At 34.0% G+C, this 25,100-nt stretch overlaps 1 protein-coding gene across 1 annotated transcript in view; it reads right to left on the bottom strand.

The window, feature by feature from the left end:
• Positions 1–25,100, bottom strand: part of DNAJC1 (DnaJ heat shock protein family (Hsp40) member C1) — a 211,211-nt gene that overhangs the window by 123,214 nt on the left and 62,897 nt on the right. Inside the window, exons 2-6 of the mRNA XM_081229510.1 lie at positions 14,170–14,271; positions 13,627–13,673; positions 6,923–7,088; positions 5,948–6,045; positions 4,877–4,970 (exon numbers count right to left, since the gene is read on the bottom strand). Of these exons, the coding sequence (XP_081085636.1) occupies positions 4,877–4,970; positions 5,948–6,045; positions 6,923–7,088; positions 13,627–13,673; positions 14,170–14,271 (507 nt within the window). The remainder of the gene's footprint in view (positions 1–4,876; positions 4,971–5,947; positions 6,046–6,922; positions 7,089–13,626; positions 13,674–14,169; positions 14,272–25,100) is intronic.

The following is a 25,100-nucleotide window of genomic DNA, read 5'->3' as shown; positions in this document are numbered from 1 at the left end:
GCCCTGCTTGATCACAGAACCACTTGGAGTATTTTCTGCCCACTGTGTACTCTAACTTTCCCATTCCTGACAATGTACACGTATCGTTGACAGACATGTGCGATGGAAACACTCCGCTGTCTCAGTGTCCTTTAATAGATTTGTGAGATTTATCTATGAGAGTATAAATTCCTAAATGGCTATATTCAGAGTCTGGAGACCTGGGATATAGTCTTAGATGATAGCAATGGGCTACGTGGAATTTTTTCTTTCTTTTTTTTTTTTTAAAGCAGTTGTACAATGTCTTCCTCAGGTTTCTTCCAGTCCTAACACGTATGATTATATGGGAGTTACTGTATCTATCAAATTATTTTTGTATACAAACTAGTACACAGAGTGGGTACTTCACTGTCAAGTGTCTATTCATCTTTCAAGACTCAATTCAAGTGGCTCCTCTTTTCAGTTTTCCTTGGTTATCCTAAATAGAGACAATCTTACTTCTCTGAACATCTATAGAAGTCATTGTTTATACTACATATATGAAGCTTATATACCATACTGTGTCCCAATTATTTTAATTCATGTGATATAACCTCTACCTGACTGTAAGGTCCAAGAAAGCATATTCATCTCTATAGCCTCCTGTTCTGATATTGTGTTTAATAAATTTTTATTGAAACTGCTAAACTGTTTTTCTAAAAATATAACCAGAAGAAGTTTTATACATCAAATAACTATGATGTAACTATTCTCATCTGTAATTTTTTTGGGAGAGGGATAGAAAAGAATTTAGGTAAAATAAGTAGGCAACAAGGAAGTTTCTTAGGGATCTTAGATACTAAGTAATAAACAGTGAACTCAGGAGCATAAGCTGAACCAGAACTGCCACTCTTTCAAATCCTACTAGATAACCAACCATATATGCATGTGAAGTGTAATAAAGGAATGGGTATTTAGAGGAAGAGTGGAAGGAAAACAGTTGAAGATGAAGAGCTGTTGATATGACAAGGACAAAATTTGGGTGGGAACCAGTTCTGTTAGTGTGAGGCCATTTGCTGGAAGTCTCTGAATCTCCCACTTTTAGCTTGGATACTCCATCTTATCCAACAGGTGCCTACTTACACAGAATATCTGCTGCTCAGTTTTAATGAACTTTCCATGAAATTCAAGGGATTCACACACGGAAGTAAAACTCCCTTAACTGATACCTATTTAACTAACTGTATGCTTATATGAGCTGGTTGTATTAGCTCTTAAATCTATCTGTGTCAGTGATACATGTTATTGTAATTATACGATTCAATTAAATATTAAAAAGATGAAAACTGAGTAGAAAATGACAGTTGTTTCTATGAAAACCAAGTGGATGATTTGGAAAGCTCAATGAAAGAGTTGCTAAAAATGCTGTTAACTAGATGTAAATAAGTCAATGATGAAAGACTGAGCGATGGATATCATACAAATCTCTAAGGCTTACACAACTACATTGCTTCATAAGAGTATGGTTTAACTCTTCTTTAGAGAAATCAACTGGAAATTTGTCCTTAAAGAAACCAAGATGATAGGTATGGTTTACGCAAGAAAAAGGACTCCTACTTAAAAATAAAACAATGGCCCTGTATCACAAGAGTGGTGAAGAAAATGTTGAAGGTCACGTGTATCATTTTTTTATATTGAGGGCTCTTTTATCACCACTGGGCCAGTTACTAATACAGACTGCTTCGGGTAAAAAGGGCTTCCTCTAAATTTCATAAATACCTTATTTAAGAAGATCTCATAGAAGTGTCACATGAAAATTTCACTGTTGTAGATAAGGCATATGTATTCACATTACACGATTTTATGAATAATAAATTAATGCAAAGGTCAAAGCAGACAAAAAAAAGCAGACAATCTAATCTTAACAGCAACTATTCAGTATTGCTTTGCTGATGCTTATGAAAGTATAAGCTATAAGTTTATCAATCTAAAATATGTTCACTATTACAATTTGTAGCAGAGTCTACTATATTACATTATTTTGTTAGCGAACATGAGAAAAACTTTAAACTTCAAACTGATTCAACAGTTTAAGAAAGTTTCTGCAGAGGCTAAAATGTTTTTATAAAATTCCTTATTTTTGTAAGCTTTCTACAAATGTGATGAGGCAAAATAATAACTTGTAAATCTAAGCCATCTTAATATATTGATTCTGTTTTTGCAAATTACTCCATGCTAATCAAGAAATATGTTAATTTTACCAAGTAAACTTTGTTTCAAATGACTTAGATTAAAATTACAAAGAAGTGTTTCAGACTGACATTTTATGTGATATTTTATTTATACTGCCTCATAACTATACTTTTAAATTCACCTACATTCTGGTTTGCCTTTTGCACAGATTCTAAAGCCGGCAAAAAATAATCATTCTTTAAAAAATATATGAAATCATGTCCTAAAATATTTTTCTGTCACATCTTCTCATAAATATATCAGTAGGATAAATATACTTTCCCCTCTCTCTTATTAACTCTTACATACATAGCATATGAGGACTGTGGATTTTTATTCAAATAAACAACATAAAACTTCAAATAAACAACTTAAAAACAAAAGCTTTTAAATTACCAAAATACTTCAATTGTCTCTATTAACTATAAACAAAATATATGATTCTGTAGGCAATAACTATTAAGATAAACAATTTTGACAAAAGAACTGGTAAATAATTTCTCAAAGGCTAGAAAGAAACACACTAGTAATTTTTAGTTCATTTTCCCTTCAAATATAACATTTTCATTATTAGAGGAAAAAGAGGAATAAAGTACAGAAGTTGGAGTCATTCACTTCCTTAAACAATTAGGAAAAACAGCTGTTACATGAAGAAAAGTGAGTAGAATTAAACAAATTATCTGTCTCTCTTGCTCTTTGTATTTTCTGAAATGAAACATTTCCTCCAAAATTACAACTTCAAAGAATCTCAAAATTTGTACACCAGGGCTTCCCAGGTGGCGCAGTGGTTGAGAGTCCACCTGCCGATGCAGGGGACACGGGTTTGTGCCCCGGTCCTGGAAGATCCCACATGCCGCGGAGCGGCTGGGCCCGTGAGCCATGGCCGCTGAGCCTGCGCTCCGCAATGGGAGAGGCCACAACAGTGAGAGGCCCGCGTACCACAAAAAAAAAAAAAAAAATTTGTACACCAAAACTATTATATATTCTTTCAAATATTCTGTTTATGTGTTGGAAATTTTCTAACCAGATGCAACAATTAAAATTAGCAAAGCAATAATAGAATATGTGTTGGTATGTTAAATATAAAAAAATAAGAAATTGCCATATAAATATGATATGTACATTCCATTGTTTGAGGAAGACTGACGAGCAACAGAAACTTTGATTACCAGTTTAAGACAGAATATCTTGACTCCTCTTAAAGTTGCAAATAAAATGGAAAGCTATATATATTTTTGTTTAAATATACCAATGCTTACGTAAAGTGTTTTTTTTTCACACTATGTACTTAAATGCTATTAAAATATGGTGACAAACTATTTGAGCTCTGTTCTTTTTTACTGGATATGCCTTAAATGATTAAATTTTTATTGCTTTTATATCTGTCCTAAAGATAGTATTGCTGCAGCCACGTAGCACAGAGAGATCAGCTTGGTGCTTTGTGACCACCTAGAGGGGTGGGATAGGGAGGGTGGGAGGGAGACACAAGAGGGAGGAGATATAAGGATATGTGTATATGTATAGCTGATTCACTGTTATAAAGCAGAAACACACCATTGGAAACAATTATACTCCAATAAAGATGTTAAAAAAAATGAAGTAGGGCTTCCCTGGTGGCGCAGTGGTTGAGAGTCCGCCTGCCGATGCAGGGGACATGGGTTTGTGCCCCGGTCCGGGAAGATCCCACATGCCGCGGAGCGGCTAGGCCCATGAGCCATGGCTGCTGAGCCTGTGCGTCCGGAGCCTGTGCTCCGCAACGAGAGAGGCCACAACAGTGAGAGGACTGCGTACCACAAAAAAAAAAAAAAAAAAGAAGAAGAAGTAAAAATTATAAAACTGAAAACCATAAAAAAATAATAATTTATCAGAAAGAAGATGTGACACATATATACAATGGAATATTACTCAGCCATAAAGAGAAATGAAATTGAGTTACTTGTAGTGAGGTGGATGGATCTAGAGTCTCTCATACAGAGTGAAATAAGTCAGAAAGAGAAAAATACCATATGCTAACACATACATATGGAATCAAAAAAACAAAAAGGTTCTGATGAACCTAGGGGCAGGACAGGAATAAAGATGCAGACGTAGAGAATGGACTTGAGGACATGGGGAGGGGGAAGGGTAAGCTGGGACAAAGTGAGAGAGTAGCATTGACATATATACATTACCAAATGTAAAATAGATAACTAGTGGGAAGCAGCTGCATCCCACGGGGAGATCAGCTCAATGCTTTGTGACCACCTAGAGGGCTGGGATAGGGAGGGTGAGAAGGAGATGCAAGAGGGAGGGGATATGGGGATACAGATATATGTATACATATAGCTGATTCACTTTGTTATACAGCAGAAATTAACACAACATTGTAAAGCAATTATACTCCAATAAAGATGTTAAAAAAAAGAGATAGTATTGCTTTTTCCTTTTTTTTAGTGTCTTGGAATTCTAAGGTGTTATAAAAGCAGTGTAAGAGATAGTTATAGGGAAAAAAAAAGAGATAGTTATAGGAATAGATACCTAAATAAATTTTAGAACTATTCTAAATTACGTTTATACTTATACTATTCATTCAATCAGCATTAGGAAGCATCTACTGTATATTCAGCATTTAAATAGCAGGCATAAATTATTTCATGAATAATTAAAGTGAAAGCATCTAATATTATAAGAAAGAGGTACATTTTACCTGGATTAGATGAGGCAATGCTTTTAGTGTAAGGCAAAACCAAATTCCCAGCTTGCAGGGGAGCAAATCATGCCATTGTGGTTTCACCAGTAATCTAAAGGGAAAACAAAAAGCAAAAATAAAGAAGCAAAATATAGAAAGAAAGTTGACAGACAAAAATATTTTTATAATTATCATGAATTCTGTTTTGAATGGCTATTTCAACAAAGGAAGAAGTTTTGCAATGAAATATTTATGACAGTTATCACTTAATCTGATGTATTCTATCATAAAATATATTAGTACAACAAATGCAATTACGTATAATAAGTAAGAGAATCTAGGCTAAGATTTTGGGGAAGGGGACTTGTAATCAAGTTATAAAGATAAAGAAAAAAAGCCCTGTTTCTAACCTGGACTTTTCATCAGTTTGGCAAAATGAATTCTTAGACTTTATGATTACTTCAGCGGTAAAAGACTAAACATCATCAGAGTGTCCCTAAGTGCTGACAAGCAGATATGAAGACTGTAGCATAAACAAACCAATACATAAAAATTAATGTCATTTGCAGTTCACTGAAGCATTACTCACTGATGTCATCAGAACAGAAGACAGGCAGAATAGTCTCTGATCTCCATCTCACATTGATCCAGTTCCTGCCCTGCTGTGTGAACTATTTAAACCCTTTATTTCTTCCTATGAATCAATAGAAGAAATGGTAGTATCTCTTTGAATGTGCTGCATATCACTGTCTCTCTACATATTGTCACTCCTGAGCTAAACACTACAGTGATAGACTCTTCTAGTAATACTTTGTTTCTAAAGTTCAGTATAAAATTTTCAAATAACAAGAATTCAGGGGTTTAACTATGTAAATATATATGAACACTTTACAAAGGGAAAAACCTGTAGAACTTTTGCTTACGATTAGAATGTGTTTCATAAACTATGGCACATTATTAGTCTTTTATAAACAGAATACAGATGTAAATGTTAACATATCTGAAATGGATATACATATGAAGTTGAATCACATTAAAGACATATTTTAAAACAATTTTGAATTATAAAATGTTTTTACATATTCCCACCTTTCATTTTTTTCTGAAGCACCAAGTTTTAATACATCCACAGTCTTGCCGCCTGTCTTTTTTTTCTTTTCTCTCTTTTTTCTACTAAGCAGTTCATCCTAATGTGGAAAAAATTATGGTTACAGATTATCATTAACATGTACTCTTCAAATGTTATCAAGAGTCTTCTGTGAAGGGTAAACATTATAGAAGAACATTTATGCAAATGTATGTAGGGTCCAACATGATTAAGTAAAATCATCTATCTTTAACAATAACTGTTGCCATGGTAACCAGTCCTTAAACACACATGAAGCTCAGCACTGTCAGTCATGTGTATCTCCATAGCAATCAAAGTTTTCTAAGAAGAGAAGGCATTCAACTTACTTTTTCTCATTCATCCAACTTTAATAATGTCACTTCAAAAAGAATGAGTAAACAGATGCTAATTCATGAATACTGATAAATATGTTTATCTTTAGCATATAAATAAAAGCCTATAGCAGAATAAACTATGTAGTAGTATATTAGGCTAAGAAAAATGTAATGTTTTTTAACCAACTGATCTCTGAAATTATAAAATTATACTCATTTCAAGTTTTACTGAGTTAAAAGCTTTTAAAATAATCATTCTTTATATAAGGGCCTGTGACACAAAAATTTCTAAAATCATTTTACATAAAAAATATGTATATCTGGAAGGTGACAATTAAGAAAACATAGCTCTACCTTCTAATATTCAGCTAGATATTTGAGCCTTCACAAAATTTTGTAACAAACTCATATGCCACATTTTTAAAAAGAAACATATTTTCTTCTTACGTCATGGATTCTTGAAATAGAAACATATCAAATACTAAATGCTGAGTACAAAAAATATTAGAATAAGGAGTATATACAGAAAAGTTGAAATTTTTATCAGTTGAAAAAATAAATGTCTGAAATTCCATATAAAATTAAGGAGGCTAGATCATGTGATTTATTACCAGTACTTACCAGCTGTTTTTCCAGGTAGATTGACCAAACCACAGCATAATGACCCACTGTGAGAATTATGAACAAAAGTAATGCCAGCTCAGCATTGCTCATTTTTCTCACCCGCCTGTAGTAGAATACAGGCTGTCGCCAATCTGGAAGTCCTTTGATCAGAATATCATCATACCTACAGCAGCAAATATAACAGTTTTTCATAGGGAGTTTAAAATAAGAACAAAAATCTTTATTTGTACTTATATGTAAAGAGAGGAAAGAGAAAAGAATTTCTCCAGAAGAGATAACATTTATATAGATTATCAGCATTACAATGGCCTATAAATCAAAACATTGTATCCAATCACAGCCAGCCTTCAAAAAGGCACACAGTGATCTGCTGTGGATCCCAGACCCTGTGTGTTTAAACCCCAGTGATGTGACTCCGGTAATGGCAGCTAGGCTGAAGAAGCCAGAGTCCACCTCTCCACTGCAGGCTGCAGAGGGGTCCCGCCATGAAAGTCAGCAACAAGAGGAAGGCTCTCAATGGGGGAAAATCAAGATAAGAGCTCTATTTGCTACCATGAATTATATATTAATGGAATCAAAATCAGGATAAATTTTCTAGTCAGTGCTTTTATTTCCACCCCTTTACAAGGGTTCAAGGTTGAAATATTTATCATTTTATCAAAGCTTCTTAATGACATAAAGAGCCTATAAAATGAGCACTTTTAAATTTTATGTTGGTCACGTTCCTTTAGAGAATAAAAAATTCCCAAATTAGGAGATGTGGAAACAACCAATTTCTCGATAAAACTGTTTATTTGTAAACATTTAAGTGGCAATTTCCTCATTTTTTGGCTTTGCTGAAAGGGAAGAACATAACAAATAACAGCTTTCCTAGTAATGCATTTTAAATCTGCTTTCTTTAGAATGAAATTTCAACTGAATTTAAATTTACCCATCAGACAGTTATTGATGCAAACATTTTTAAGGTTAAAAATCAGGAATAACATTTATGATTGTAAAACTCAAAATGGTCACACACAATGTTCAAAACACACAACCTGTTAATCTTAGTTCAACACAACTCATTAAATATTCTAATCACACTATTTCCAGAATTAAATCTTCACTGAAAGGCCTAATTTGGTGCAACACATTGACCAAAATATTTTAATTAAAAATATTCTGAGTTAGTCGCAGGCCTAATTACAGGAATAGAAATAGGGCCTATATTGTCAGGCAGGTCAGTAGAACTCAGTAGTAGGTTTTTCTCAAGTAAATTGACCGATCTAGGAATAATAGCGCAGCTGCTAAACTGCCAGTCTTGACATGTAAATCAATTTAAATGCAACAACTGCAGTAGCTACTTTGATAGTTATTAAATTGATACCTTGAAGATATGCTTAAAAAAATAAAGCAGAGGATTTATTACAGGCAACTTCTTTTTCGGTACAAAAAATATTGGTTATAAATTCAAAATATATTTTATCAGGCTATCTAGAAAATGTGACTTTTAGAATCAACTTAGATTATTAATAATAATGGCAGATCAGAATAACCAACGTTCAAAGCAAAGGACATTAGTGGTACTAAACTCTTAAAGGCAGGCAAATTGCGTAGTATACAAGAATCTACTAATTAAAATATGGTTGTGTAGTAGCTGGGCCAAAGTCTGATGTTAAATATTCTTTTTCAATATTTACATAGCAATTCTTGAACACTAATATCAAGACACAATAACATGATTTCATCAAAAGTTATCATTCCTGTCCTTGAAAATTTATCTTTAAATCTATTTCTGTAAAAACTGACTCATTTTAGATTAGAAATGGATTGGCAAAAAGGTTTCAAGTGGTATAATGCAAGATTACAACATTTGAATGAAGTCCAGTGAATGAAGTCCTGAATTTATTCTGAATCTACATTCTACTTCAGATTTGTTCAGAAAAAAAGGTGGAATATAAAAATAATTATTTTCAGCTAATCTCTCCCATGAAACAACTTCAAGTAAAAAGTGTGGCTATTAATAAAGAACATCTAAGAAAGTGGCAACAATTCCCTAAGAGCATGGCTAAGTGTTAAATTTGTTTTAGATCTAAACTGTACTGGAAGAAAACCCAGCTGAGCTCATAGCTGCGAATCTTGTATCAAATATTTTATCACCATCATCTTTGAAATGCTATGTGTCTGTTAATAGCTACTATTTTCTACCCCACATATAAATTGTTAGTGCACAGTTAAATTCAAGATAGCAAAACCTTATGCACTGAACACATTAAACAAAACTAGGTATTTACTAGGCTACGTCTGCCACTCTAAACAACAGTCTCCAAGGATTAAGCTTAGAATCAATGCTCTATTGATTTTACTATCAATGAACATTATGGCTCACACGACTGGCCATTTTAAGGGAAGATAGCTTCTATTATAGTTCACTTTTTAGAATATATGCTGTTAAAAGATAAATCACTGCTTTCCTGAAACACTGAAAAAATAAAGAGATTTCTTAAAATATACACAGACATTATATTCATAAGTTATTTAAGGAAAAAATGTTGTGTTGACAACATAAAATTTAAAACATCACTGTTATGCCTTTTCTATATTTAACACATAACACTGTTAAAATAATTAAGCTCATACAAACTGCTCTTAACAATTTGTTAAAATCAGATTAAGAATGTACACATAAAAAAATGTACACATGTATGAATACTATAAGAAAATACAAAAGTAAATTTCTATGATAAAATATCACTAATGTAAAAAATCACATGGAACTATTAATTAGAAATTAAAACATTGATCAATTCTACATATGGCCTAATACATGTTTACATCATTTGATTTTCTTAAAATGCCCATGATGAACATAATAATGGTTACATAATTATGTGAGTTCCATTCTATAGTCTGCAATTCATCAAATATATTTAGCCTAATACAAACATTGGAAAGTAAATCTAAAAATGATTAAATTACCAGAAGAAAAAAAAAGTACATAAATTAAAAATATTATTAGCATGCTTTGAAGAATAAAATAGTAACTATGAAATTAAAATAGAAAACATGTATACTATGAAAATGAATATTGAAATATTTCTAGCATTTGCCTAAATTGTGAATCTCCCATTGTAAAAAGTTAGAATTTTTAGCTTAAAAGAGTAACAATAACATCTACTTATGTCACATACTGAAACTTAAAAATTAATTGTAAAAAGATCATAAACAGGAAACAAGCTTAAATTAATTGATATTACTCTCCTTTATAAAATGTACATATGTGCCAAAAATTGTGGTACACGGCACTTTATATATTGTATATAATACATGTCTTATAATATCTCCTAATTAGGAAAGGTACTAAGATAGATTTCTTATTCTCAGGTTAATGTTTATTTTTATTCAAACACACCTGTAATCAAATTTACAATAAGGAGGTAATGGATTTGTAAAAGTTTCGCAGATTAAAGCTGAGAAAACTATCCTTTCCACTGGATTTGTAAATAAAATGTGACTTTACCTAGTAAACTAAAAAAATACACTGAACTTTTACAAATATAGTACCATAAAATAGACAAAAAAATTTTAAGTTGCACAAGAGGGTTAGCAAAAGAATACTGGTAAAATTTTAAAATAGATTTTAAACAAGAGTAAATATACTAATATTACTAAAGCACAATCTAGTGTATATATGTAGTGATTAGGATCTACTCAGTACTTTATTCCAGCTAACACTCAGGGCACTTGGATAGAAATTTATGTCAGAACATAGCTGAGCTGCTCTTTCCTAAAATAAGCAAGTTACCTAAGGAGTTCAGAAGACTTCTATATTAATCTCCCTTACACGAACCAGGAAACCTTTTTTCATGTTATAGTCTATGCCTTTGGGAGGAAAAAAAAGCTTAAAAGTTTATTCACAATTATACTCCTAGGAATCTACCCAAGAGAAATGAAAAATATCCATTCACACAGACTTGTGTGTGATAATTCACAGCAGCATTGTTCATCATAGCCAAAAAGTGGAGACAACCTCAATGTCTATCAGTTGGTGAATGGATAAACAAAAGTGGAATGTGGAATACTATTCAGCAATAAAAAAGAATGAACTACTGGTATATGCTACAATATGGATGTACCTCAAAAACATTTTGATAATAGAAAGAAGTCAGATGCAAAAGACTACATATTAGATGATTTCATTAATATGAAGTGTCCAGAAAAAAACACATTTATAGACACATAAAGGAGATCAGTGATTGCCTGGGGCTGGGATCAGAATGGGGAACGCCTGCAAATGGACTTGAGGGAATGTTTTGAGGTGACAGAAATGGTCTAACACTGGTGGTGTGGTTTGCACAACTCTGTAACTTTCCTAAAAATCATGGAATTGTACACTTAAAATAGGTAACTTTTATGGTATGCAAATTATACCTAAATAAGGCTGTTTTAAAAAATAAAATTTGCCTATTCCTTAAAAAAAAAAAAAAAAGTTACCCAGTTTGTTATTTTATCTATTTCAATGCTATTCCCTTTTCTACCAAAATTTTTTAAATGCACCTGATTTCAGTGAAAATACAATTATTTGTAAGGGAAATAAATAGATAAAAATGTCTATGACAATTTCCCAAATTAAAAATTCCTGGAAGGTTACACATTACTTATTTAATGAATATTTATAATAAATAATTGTGACACCAAAGAGCATTTTTAAATATCAGTATAAGACAATCTTCTTTCAGAAGATAAAACTATGGTTTTTTTTTCTAAAGGAATTATAAACATTAGATAATTGTCCGTAGAGGTGCATTTCTCGTATATGTTTAAATACTCATAGGTCACCTGGCCTCAGGCGCAAGCTTTAGAGGATTGATTCTCAGCTTGATTAACTAAGACTTTTGCCTCAAGGAAAACCAGTTACCAAAGAGTTACTTGTGCCTCAAGGGGTATAAATACTACAGCTGTTTGTGTAACTGTCAGATCCATTTTTTTCTACTAACACTCTACAATAAATGCAAAGGGAACTAATCCTAAAAAGAAAATGTTAGGTGAGTCTATGTTAATGAAGAAACAATTTTTACATGAGAAGTGATTTGTTCTGAAAAGATATAAATAATTTCGGTAATTGGAAGAAATTGTTACAAAGTTTACTGACTTTTAAAATAACAACAAACAAAAAGGCAAAATCTGATGCCAAAGATGTAGAGACACTAAATAAAGCTATCTTTACAGACACGTTCTTGATGTGTGAAACAAAACTAGGGGCTCAGTGAGAGAAAACAACTAGAAAATATGCACAGAATGACCAACACTTCTTTCAACACACTTGTAGGACTCTTTCAACACTATGGATTGTCTCAAACCAGAGGAATGTCTGCTATGGTATCTGGACCAATGCCAGTCCCTTATTATAAAGCAAAGAACTCTTCAAGAGAATATCCTGAGTCCTTGCTTTGCAATCTGACAAACAGAGGTAATTCAAATTAAAGAGTTAAGATGAGAACCAAGAGTGGTAGCTGACATTGTATGATACAGAATAATTCCAGGAAATACATTTGAAGAAAGATTCAGAAGGTCACATTGCATACTTTTTTGGATTGTCTTTAAGATATATTAGCCTCCATAGAGAGATACAGATATTTAGGCTGGCTTTAGCCTAAAATCTCAAATACCTACCTTTTTCTTTAAAGGTACTCTTACTGTAAAGCACTATTTTCAAACTACAGATTGTAGCTCACTAATATCTCCTGAAATCAACTTAGTGGACCACAATCAGCATTATTTTTAAAAAGAAAGAAGACTTGTCTAGACTAGCCTAGAATAGAAAACATCAGTCTGTTTCACACACAATAAGAAGTGTTTTGTCAAATTTTTGTTTCAGTTGTGTCTGTGTGTGTGTGTGTGTGTGTCCTGAGGCACGATGCAAAATGTATTTCTTACCTTGGGTCTGACTTAAAAAAACTCTGAAACCGGTCACAGTAGTGTCTACCTTCCACACATTCGGAAGAGCAGAGGAAGGAGGTCTCTCTGCAATCTCCTCTTAAGTCACTAGCATATAAACCACTGTATAAATACATTACTACTCTGCTGAAAGAGGCCCAGAGAAGTCTCAAAGTGAGGTGGCTGCCTCTTCTCTGACGTTCGACCCTAAACACAGAATCCCTGGAGCAGAGGAAGGGAAGGGATGGAGGTGAAAGAAATAGGAGAAAGAAGCCAATATTTTTCTTCTACTCGTATCTTCTACAGATTTATACAAGTCTGTTCTCTCACTCACAAACTGGGTTTATTATTTTGAGGAGGAAACACCAAGAAATGGTAATAACTTGAATACCGCTAATCGCCTAATTGCAAAACATTTAAGAAATAGAAGGGGGGTAAAAAGCCCCCCAAGCGCAGATAGGAGCAATTACTGATATATCAAAAATAAATAGGCATTTGTTTGAAGTCAAGTGGAATTTTATTTCCCAGAGCATAGATACTCATGTTAAAAATATTAGCTAATGAAGCCATGATCCTGAAGTCTATAAGTACTGAATCAACCTAGTGAATATTTTCAATAGAAATTAACTCTCTTATAAACATACATTTTAAAAACAATGCACATCTTGAAAGGAATGAAAATAAAATGCTAACTTATAATAAAATGTTTAACGAGACAATTCTCTCCTTTATAAACTGAGACATCAAAGTATAACATCTTAATTCAAAAGCAGATGAACACTCACCTCTGCCTTCGTTCATCATCCTTTAAAACTTCATAAATGGCCACCAACTAAAACAAAAGCATTACTTTAAAAATAATCTCAACTATAGGAAATCACTTAGGGAGACCAACGCACTATAATTCACATGCAAAAACCCCATGCACTCATATATACAATGAACAGACAAAATCTTAATTATAAGTAAGATTTTACGGTTTTGGTAGCACCTTAAGAGGTTAAAAATGGCTTGATACCAAAATAAATCTTTTTGAAAGATGCAAAACTAATAATTACCTTAACATGTGATTTTTAAAAGCAAAAACTGTAATTTAGACAAGAAAATTATGACAATATGACCCCCCAAGAATTTAGATTCTAATATAAAAAAATGTTGGTAAAAGCATATTTTGTAAAAAACTAAATAAATACGTATACATTATATTTCTAAACTACAACCTCATTTTAAATGGAAATATTCTACGTGTAGTTTACTGTTTCTACCATAAACATTTATTTATAAATTATCACAAAAATACATATACAATAACAGCATATTTCACTTACTTGTCTAAACTGAGTTTCTGCATTTTCATCTTTATTCTTGTCTGGATGCAAAGTTAGTGAAAGCTTACGATATGCTTTTCTAATGTCTGCAGATGAAGCATCCTGGGGGTGGGGGGAGGGGAAAAACACAAAGCAAACTTTGTCAGTAAAAGAAATTCCCAGAACCTTGTTAAGATCTGAGAAGACAGCCAACCAAGTGCAGGACCCCAGGCAATGTAATTTGAGCAATCAGTCTAACAACCAGGCTATGCAACTAGCCTGACCCACATGACTGAACAATTATTCAATCTAATTTGGCTCTCCTCTTAACTTTTCATTACCATACATTCATTTAAAGAAGACAGTATTTGGCAAAACTTTTCAAACACTTGCCTTCCTAAAATTAACCAATAAATCTTTTTCAGTAATTAAGAGATCAAAAAGAAACAAATTAAAAATTAATACATCCGTGTGCCTTCAAGGAAGGTCTTTATTTATCTGAGAATCCCAAAGCCAATGTCTGAAGCCCAGGCTTACCATATGTGGTTCCTTCATTGCTATTTATATTGAATTTACCATGAAGCAACAACCTATGGAATCTCAATTTCACATGTCAAAAAGTATGCCTATCTGAAGGCAGTTAACTTTGCATTTACCCAAAATAATTATAATTAGAAATAGTTATATATATTGTCCTTAACTTTTTTTTAGTACTTTATAGGTTATTTTCAATGCTGTCCAGTTTCCATAGTCTGATTTGCAGAAATAAATTTGCCCACTATTTATGTATTACTAACATAGTTTAAATATATTTTAAAAGGTCATGATAGTTGAGGAAGAGTACTTTGGATTAAGTGGATATTAAAATTGAATTTTATGTAATCCCGTGTGTACGTGTAAACTCAGAGAACATCATTTTACATGGCCAGTAAAAAATACATGACAATAACAAAGAACACACTGTTAAGTTGGGTATAAAACTTGACCTCCACTAAATTTAAAAGTTATTGCAAAAACTAACATTCATAGTGGGGCAAAATGAGAATAAAGTTGCTTATTAAATTTTATCTTGTTTTTTAGCTGAGTATTTGTTCAATTAATTCCTAAAACTGATTTACTAAGAAGTTCAAATGACTAAAAAAACAAAACATAACAAAAGTCTGTGTACCTGGGACTAAATAGCTGTTAAAGAAACAGAGGTGGAAAGAGGCAAAGTGAGACTACAATTAGTCTGTCAAGCTCCCTTTCATTACCAATTTTCTAGAGCTTATTGCTCCAGGCAATCACTCTACTTTAAAGTTTCAACTTAGGTGTGAATATTTTTCTGACTTGTGGAGGGCTGAGGAGCTATAAAATTAGCAGAGTAAGTTTCGCAGGTAATATGGTTATAATTTTCATTCTCATTTGCTCAATGGAATTGATGTGTTCCTTATACTTAAATGATAGGTAGCATGTAGCAGAAAAGAATGACTATTTACTGAAACTCTGTGATGGAGATTTTGTTGAGCAAAGAGGTCAAGTGTCAAATGAATTCTCATTCTTTAACTGGGACTTTAATTTTAGATTTTATTAAATTGGGACTATATCACAGAGAAATTCCAAAAGTAGATTTCTTACAAAATAAGAGTGTATGTATTTGCTTATGTTACAAAATTAATACATGCTCATTATGGAACATCTATGACTTACATAACAGTCACCTAAGACATTTCCCTCCTTCCAGTCTTGGCAAGCTGACCCCAATCCTCCATTTTTCTGCCGCAGTATATACCATAAGGGTAAATGTGGCCAGATGGCTCTCCTATTTCAAACCCTTCAGTAATGCCCAAGAACCTTCATCATCTGTCTTTTCCAGTCTTTTTAGCTTTATATCCCACTATCTTGGTCCATCCTCCTTGTCCCCCAAACCATCACATGATACAATGCTGTTCTTCAACTTTATGTTTTTGTTTTGCATCCAGCTGTAGATACAGACAGTTCTCTCCTGACTTAGAAATGGGCCTCTCAGGCTACACAGAAATACTGCCTATTTTCCTCTTGAGAATCTGCCTAGTAGGTTTATTTCACTAATAAGTGGAAAGAACTTATTAGTTTCATGCTAAGTGGACAGAACTGAAAAACTCAGAGGTTTTCCTGTCTAAAAGACATGCTCTAGACAAGCTGCACCTCAAACTAGCTTATGTATGTATTAAATTTTAGTTAATTACTTAATGAATCTTAACTTATTTTATCCTCATAACAAAGCTATAAGATAAGTATAGTTGTTAGCAGGCCCATTTTACTGAAGAGGTAAGTGAGGCAAAAAGAAGTAATTTGCTCAAGTTCATACTACTGGCAAATAGAAGAAAACAGAATTCAAACCCAGAAAATATTGCACCAGAATCATAGCTCTCTATGTTGATTCTTTAGATTCAGTTAGTAGATTTCATCTGAGCCACTTCACAAGGGCTAAAGCTTTTGGGAAGGCAGTGAGAACAACTGCTACAATCCTACTGAGCTGATAAGCTATGTGGAAAACATCCACATAACTACAATGGAATATGGTCATCTGCCGTTTTAATGGTAAAGATCCTGATATATGTTGGCTTTTACAGCACATTTTACATCGTATTTCTACTAGAGACCTGAATGTTAGAACATTCATCTCACATACACAGTGAATGAGACGTTTTATCTCTCTGGCTTTCAGAGAAAAATTTCTGATAGGACTATGGGTGAACTGGCCATCTTTAACACTGTTGACATCAGGAGATCTACAGGGTTCAACTGCCAGAATTCTTTTCCTTCTAAATGTGATATTTTTTTTGGCAAGCTGGACATGAATTATCACAATACTTGGATGACCTCTGTAAAGAAGAGATATATGGTCATTCTTTTTGGGTTTTTTTGCGGGGGGAAGGCTGTGCCGCACAGCATGTGGGATCTTAGTTCCCTGACCAGGGATCGAACCCGTGCCCCCTGCATTGGAAGTGCAGAGTCTTAACCACTGGACGACCAGGGAAGTCCCTGGTCATCCTTTATTAAAAAAAAAAAAAAAAAAAAAAAACCCACAACAACCACCTATGAAAATAATAAGTTTGTCAAAACTGAAAAAAAATGTGATGAGACATCAATGAAAGTGGCAGAGTAGGGAACTCCAAGGGCCTGTCCCTGAAGAGAAACAGCAAATAACCTGGCAAAACCTGTCAGAATCAACTTAATCTGAACTCTTCAAACTAGTCAAAGGATTCCAGCAATCAGTCAAACACTTAGTCAAGCAAAAGGTAGCTAATTTGCAGTAAGGGTCCTGAAGATGCCAATCTGAGTTACTGGTGTGGGTTCCTAGTGTTAGAGTAAGCAAAGTGGGCTTTGTCCTCCAAGAACTGTGGCTGCTTGCTCTGGCCTGTCTTTTGGTTCCCTGACAGACTGTGTAAAGGGCTTACCTTTATTTTACCAAGCTCAGATCTCTCCCAGTGCAGAGAGGCAACTGTTCAGGACACTTGTCAAAACCATTTAACGGCAAATTTATCAGCAGGTGCCAAATGAGGCAAGGGATGGCAGCTGGGGTAAACAATAGACACATCAAAAAGCTTAGGAGGAAAAACTAGGAAGTGAGATGCTTTGGGGAATATGGGATTTGAAATGCTCCCACCAGAAGACCCACATGTGTGTGCCCAAGGTGGAGTAGCTGCACAGAAACACCTGAGACGGCCCTAAATTCTCACTTCTAGCTGAGCTTTAGGCTGTATACAAGCAGCAGGTGAAGTCTAAGGGTGAGTTGTAAACTGCCTAGCTAAGTGTTGAAGGCGTGCCCCAACATATACACAGGACCCACTGCCAAAGATTTTGACGTTTTTTTGTTTGTTTGCTTCTGGTCCCAAACCTTTAAGGAAATCTCTGCTGAATCATTAGCTGACCCCTAAGCTAATCAAACAGATGTCAGTGGCCACACATGGTAAAGAATATATACTTTAGAAAATTAGTTCAGAAAAATCACTAGACAAACGAACAACACCAACCACAGGCAGCAAAAAACAAACAAACAAAAAAAAACCCTGATGAGGTAAAATAATCTAATTACCATATTATATATTCAAAATGTCCAGTACTCATTAAAAATTATGAAGTATGCAAAGAAACAAGAAAGTATGGCCCACACACACAGAAAAAAAGAATTAACAGAAACTGTCCCTGATGGAGACCAGACACTGGATTTGCTGGAGAAAGACTTTAGATCAACTGTTTTAAATATGCTCAAGAGCATGTACAAAGAACTAATAGAAAGAATAAGAATGCTGTCTCACCAAATTCAGAATATCAACAAAGACATAAAATTATAAAAGGAACTGAAGAAAAATTCTGGACTTGAAAAATACAATAACTGAAATTTAAAAAATCACTAGAGGGGCTCAAAAGCAGATTTGAGCAGGTAGAAGGAAAAAATCTATGAACTTGAAGATAGGTCAATTGAGATTTTCCAATAAGAGCAGCAAAAAGAAAAAAAAAAAGAAGAAAAATGAACAGAGCCTAAGAGATCTGTGGGACACCACCAAGCCAACATACGTTTAATAAGAGTCCAAGAAGGAAAATAGAGAAAAGGGCAAAAACAAAAAAAAAAGACTGAAAACTTCTAAAATTTGATAAAAGACATGAATATACACATCCAAGAAATCTCAACAAATCCTAAGTAAGGTAAACACAAAGAAATCCACACCTAGAAACATTCCACTCAAACTGTTCAAAGACACAGATAATCCTGAGAACAGCAGAGTGACTCATTATGTACAAGGAATTCTCAAAAACATTAACAGCTAATTTCTCATCAGAAGCCATGGTGGCCAGAAGTTAATGGAATGACACATTCAAAGTGCTTAAAAAAATCTGTTAAGCAAGAATTCTATATCCAGCAAAGCTATTCCTCAAAAAAGAATGAGAAATTAAGATATTTCAATTAAACAAAAGATAAGAATTCATTTCTAGTAGACTTGCTCGACAAAAAGTGCTGCAGAGAGTCCTTCAGGCTGAAAGAAAAAAATACCAGGGAGTAACTCAATTCATACAAAGAAATAAAGAACGCTGATAAAGATAACTATATAGATAAATATAAGTCAATATTCATGTATTTCTAGTTAGTAACTCCAATTTTTTATATGATTTAAAAGACAACTATTAAAGCAATAATAATAAATGTCTTAAATGTCTTAAATAATAAATGTCTATGTCTCAAATAAAACAATAATATAGATCTATATCTATGTGCATACATGTATAAAGATGTAATCTGTGACAATAACTATATAAGGAAGGGGAACACAGCTACACAGGAGCCAAATTTTTTATATGATTGAAACTAACTTGCTATTAATTCAAACTAGATTTCTATAAATTAACGTTAATTGTAACCTCCATGGCAAACACTAAGAAAATAAAGATCTACTGTAAAAGAAACAAAAAGCAGATCAAATGGTACACTAAGAATACTGTGAACAATTGTATGCCAATTAGGAAACCCAGATGAAATAGACAAATTTCTAGAAACACACAAACTGACTCATGAAGAAACAGAAAAAATGAATAGACCTATAACAAGTAAAGAGATTGATCAGTTAATAAAAAACAAAAAAATCCAATGTCCTAAAAAGAAAAGCCCGAAACCTCAAAACCAGATGAATTTCACTACTGAATTCTGTCAAACATTTGAAGAAATCACAATCCTCTTTAAACTCTTCCAAAACATAGAGGAGGAAGGATACCAAAACCAGAAAAACACCTCAAGAAAGAAAACTATAGATCAATATTTCTTATGAATACAGATGCAAAAATTCCTCAGCAAACTTCTAGTAAACTGAATCCAGCTGCATATAAAAAGGATTACATACCATGACCAAGTGAGATTTATCCCATGAATGCAAGGGTGTTTCAGTGCATGAAAATCAATCAATATATCATGTTAATTAAATGAAGAACAAAAAACCATATAGTCATCTCCATTGATGCAGAAATAGCATATCCAACACCATTTAATAACAAAACACTCAACTAGGACTAGAAGGAAACTTTCTCAAGTTGATAAAGGGCATCTATGAAAAACCCACAGGTAACCTCCTACCTAAATGGTGAAGTCTGAAACCTTTTCCCAAGATCAGTAGTAAGAGGGATATGTGTTCTGGCCTGAGCAATTAGTCAAGAAAAAGAAATAAAAGCCATCCAAATTAGAATGGAAGAATTAATACTCTCTCTATTCACAGATGACATGATCCTATAGGTGGTAAATCCTAAAGCATCACAGAACAAGTATTAGAGCTAAGAAGTAAATGTATTAAGTTGTAGGATACAAGATCAATATATAAAGATCAGCTGTATTCTACAAAAAGTGGTATAGGTACATCAATATAATGAATATTACTCAGACATAAAAGGAATGAAGGGCTTCCCTGGTGGCGCAGTGGTTGAGAGTCCGCCTGTCGATGCAGGGGACATGGGTTCGTGCCCCGGTCCAGGAGGATCCCACATGCCGCGGAGCGGCTGGGCCCGTGAGCCATGGCCGCTGAGCCTGCGTGTTCAGAGCCTGTGCTCCGCAACGAGAGGCCACAGCAGTGAGAGGCCCGCGTACCGCAAAAAAAAAAAAAAAAAAAAAAGGAATGGAGTACTGATATATGCTACAACATGAATGAATCTTGAAAACCCAATGCTAAATAAGAAAAACAGACACAGAAAGCCATGTATTTCATGATTCCATTTTAACTGGCCCTTTGTCCTTTATGGACAAATCTATTGATACTGAAAGCAAATCAGTAGTTCCCAGGGGCTGGGGAGAGAGGGGAATGAGGAGTGACTGCTTAATACACACAGAGCTTCTTTTCGGGGGACTGAAAATGTCCTGGAATTAGATGATGGCTGAACAACATTGCGAATACACTAGAGATCATGGAATTGTACACTTAAAATGGTTAAAATGGTGAATTTTACGTTTCATGAGTATCTCAATTTTTAAAAATTGAAACAATGCAGAATTATCTTTATTGCACGCTATGTGCTAGGTGCCACTCTAGCCACAATATATGTTAATTCCCTTGATTTTTACAACCCTTGATGATAGGTATAATTATTATCTTTATGTTAATGAGGAAACTGGGGCTTAAACTAAGGCTTAATAATTTGCCAAAATGTTAGATAGATACTACGTAGCAGAAATTTCCTGACAGAAATTTAGTCTCACCTCCCATGCTACCTCTTCTAGAATTAAAGACTATTTTCTGCATATTCTATGGCCACTCCTTGATTATCTTCTAATGTAAGTTAAGCTATATACATCAAAATGGAACCAGCTATCTCTGGGAGTCTGAAAAGCAGGATTAGTAGTAATCTGATATAGCTCAACCCAGAGATGTTTAAAATGTATGGATTGTTCCCAGTGAACACTCTTCTAGAAGTAGGTACATTAATCTAAATGAACAAATTCTTATCTAATTTACTTTTGAACAGATCTGGTAAGGATGTTAGACACGGGACAAATCTCAGAGAAATTTTACTCGTATTCTAGATTGTATTAGAGTTAGCCCCTTTCCACTTACTATGATGCTTAGGATGAAGATGGGCTTGAAAATAACTAAGCCACTTACTAGCTATGTGATTTTGGACAATTTACCTACTCTAAGTCTCAAGTTCTCATCTATAAAATGGAAATAATAATGTTACAACACCTAAATATATATACATGTATGTAAATATATATACACACATACATATATGTACATAATGTGCTTATTATAGTATCTGGCACATAGTGGTGCTGAGTAAATGAAAACTTATAATATGTAGGCTAGAAAGTCACTATTTCTCTTTCATTTTAACACTTAGCAAACCTAATTTGCAGTTTATTTGGATTTGTGCTTCAGACCGTGAGTACAAAGGAATTGAGGAGTAAAATGAATTTGGATGGTTTTTATTTACAGATTTGACAATATTTATTGAGTACCTACTACTTACCACCATTGAGGACACAGTAGTGAACAAAATAAACCCAACCTATCCTCATAAAAGCTTTGCAAGGTAAAAACACTGAAAATTCTGTCTTAGGTGATCCAAGAGGGGCTTCTTATTTTACTTTATATCAGGGATTAGCAAACATTTTCTGTAAAGGGCCAGATAGTAAATACTGGAGGCTTTGCAGGCAAAAAAGTCTCTGCTGCAATTATTCAGCTCTGCCATTGTAGTGAGAAAGCAGCCACAGACCACACATAAACAAATGGGTGTGGTGGTGATCCAGTGAAATTTTATTTTCAACAAGAGTTAGAGCCTGGTTTTGGCCCATGGAGCATAGTTTGTTGACCCCTGATTTATATCAGTGGATTGCCAAAAATCTAAAACTCATTCTATTTACAGTGTCTTTGCAACTTTGAGACCCACCTTTTCTTAGGTCTGCAGGTGGTTAACAAAACAAAAATGAGAAGACCTTATCCAGAATCTGACCAAAGTAAACTGTTCTTTTTTTTTTAAATTTAATTTTATTTTTTTAAACAGCAGGTTCTTATTATTCATCCATTTTATACACATCAGTGTATACATGTCAATCCCAATCACCCAATTCAGCACACCACCACCCGTACCCCCACCGCTTCCCCCCTTAGTGTCCATACATTTGTTCTCTACATCTGTGTCTCAATTTCTACCCTGCAAACTGGTTAATCTGTACCATTTTTCTAGATTCCGCATATATGCGTTAATATATGATACTTGTTTTTCTCTTTCTGACTTATTTCACTCTGTATGAGAGTCTCTAGATCCATCCACATCTTAACATATGACCCAATTTCGTTCCTTTTTATGGCTGAGTAATATTCCATTGTATATATGGACCACATCTTCTTTATCTATTCATCTGTCGATGGGCATTTAGGTGGCTTCCATGACCTGGCTACTGTAAATAGTGCTGCAATGAACATTGGGGTGTATGGGTCTTTTTGAACTATGGTTTTCTCTGGGTATATGCCCAGTAGTGGGATTGCTGGGTCATATGATAATTCTATTTTTAGTTTTTTAAGGAACCTCAATACTGTTCCCCAGAGTGGCTGTATCAATTTACATTCCCACTAATGGTGCAAGAGGGTTCCCTTTTCTCCACACCCTCACCAGCATTTGTTGCTTGTAGATTTTCTGATGATGCCCATTCTAACGGGTGTGAGGTGATACCTCATTGTAGTTTTGATTTGCATTTCTTTAATAATTAGTGATGTTGAGCATCTTTTCATGTCCTTCTTGGCCATCTGTATGTCTTCTTTGGAGAAATGTCTGTTTAGATCTTCTGCCCATTTTTTGGATTGGGTTGTTTGTTTAATATTGAGCTGCATGAGCTGTTTATATATTTTGGAGATTAATCCTTTGTCCGTTAATTCGTTTGCAAATATTTTCTCCCATTCTGAGGGTTGTCATTTCGTCTTGTTTATGGTTTCCTTTGTTGTGCAAAAGCTTTTAAGTTTCATTAGGTCCCATTTGTTTATTTTGTTTTAATTTCCATTACTCTAGGGGGTGGATCAAAAAAGATCTTACTGTGATTTATGTCATAGAGTGTTTTGCCTATGTTTTCCTCTAAGAGTTTTATAGGGTTCGGTCTTACATTTAGGTCTCAAATCCATTTTGAGTTTATTTTTTGTATGGTGTTAGGGAGTGTTCTAATTTCATTTTTTACATGTAAATGTCCAGTTTTCCCAGCACCACTTATTGAACAGATTGTCTTTTCTCCATTGTACATCCTTGCCTCGTCATAGATTAGTTGACCATATGTGCGTGGGTTTATCTCTGGGATTTCTATCCTGTTGCATTGATCTACAGTTCTGTTGTTGTGCCAGTACCATACAGTCTTGATTACTGTAGCTTATAGTCTGAAGTCCAGGAGCCTGATTCCTCCAGCTTTGTTTTTCTTTCTCAAGATTGCTTTGGCTATTTGGAGTCTTCTGTGTTTCAATACAAATTGTGAAATTCTTTGTTCTAGTTCTGTGAAAAATACCAGTGGTAGTTTGATAGGGATTGCATTGAATCTGTAGATTGCTTTAGGTAGTATAGTCATTCTCACAATGTTGACTCTTCCAATCCAAGAACATGGTATATCTCTCCATCTACTTGTATCATCTTAAATTTCTTTCATCAGTGTCGTATAGTTTTCTGCATACAGGTCTTTTGTCTCCCTAGGTAGATTTATTCCTAGGTATTTTATTCTTTTTGTTGCAATGGTAAATGGGGGTGTTTTCTTAATTTCTCTTTCAGATTTTTCATCATTAGTGTATAGGAATGCAAGAGATTTCTGTGCATTAATTCTGTATCCTGCAACTTTACCAAATTCATTGATTAGCTCTAGAAGTTTTCTGGTGGCATCTTTCGGATCCTCTATGTATAGTATCATGTCATCTGCAAACAGTGACAGTTTTACTTCTTTTTTTCCAATTTGTATTCCTTTTATTTTTCTTCTCTGATTGCCGTGGCTAGGACTTCCAAAACTATGTTGAATAGTGGTGAGAGTGGACATCCTTGTCTTGTTCCTGATCTTAGAGGAAATGCTTTCAGTTTTTCACCATTGAGAATGATGTTTGCGGTGGGTTTGTCATATATGGCCTTCATTATGTTGAGGTAGGTTCCCTCTATGCCCACTTTCTGGCGAGTTTTTATCATAAATGGGTGTTGAATTTTGTCAAAAGCTTTTTCTGCATCTACTGAGATGATCATATCGTTTCTATTCCTCAATTTGTTAATATGGTGTATCACATTGATTGATTTGCGTACAGTGAAGAATCCTTGCATCCCTGGGATAAATCCCACTTGATCATGGTGTATGATCCTTTTAATGTGTTGTTGGATTCTGTTTGCTAGTATTTTGTTGAGGATTTTTGCATCTATATTCATCAGTGATACTGGTCTGTAATTTTCTTTTTTTTGTAGTATCTTTTTCTGGTTTTGGTATCAGGGTCATGGTAGCCTCA

Source organism: Mesoplodon bidens (assembly GCF_964165515.1).
Source record: "Mesoplodon bidens genome assembly, chromosome: 3".
NCBI lineage: Eukaryota > Metazoa > Chordata > Mammalia > Artiodactyla > Ziphiidae > Mesoplodon > Mesoplodon bidens.
This window is presented reverse-complemented; position numbering and strand designations above follow the sequence as displayed.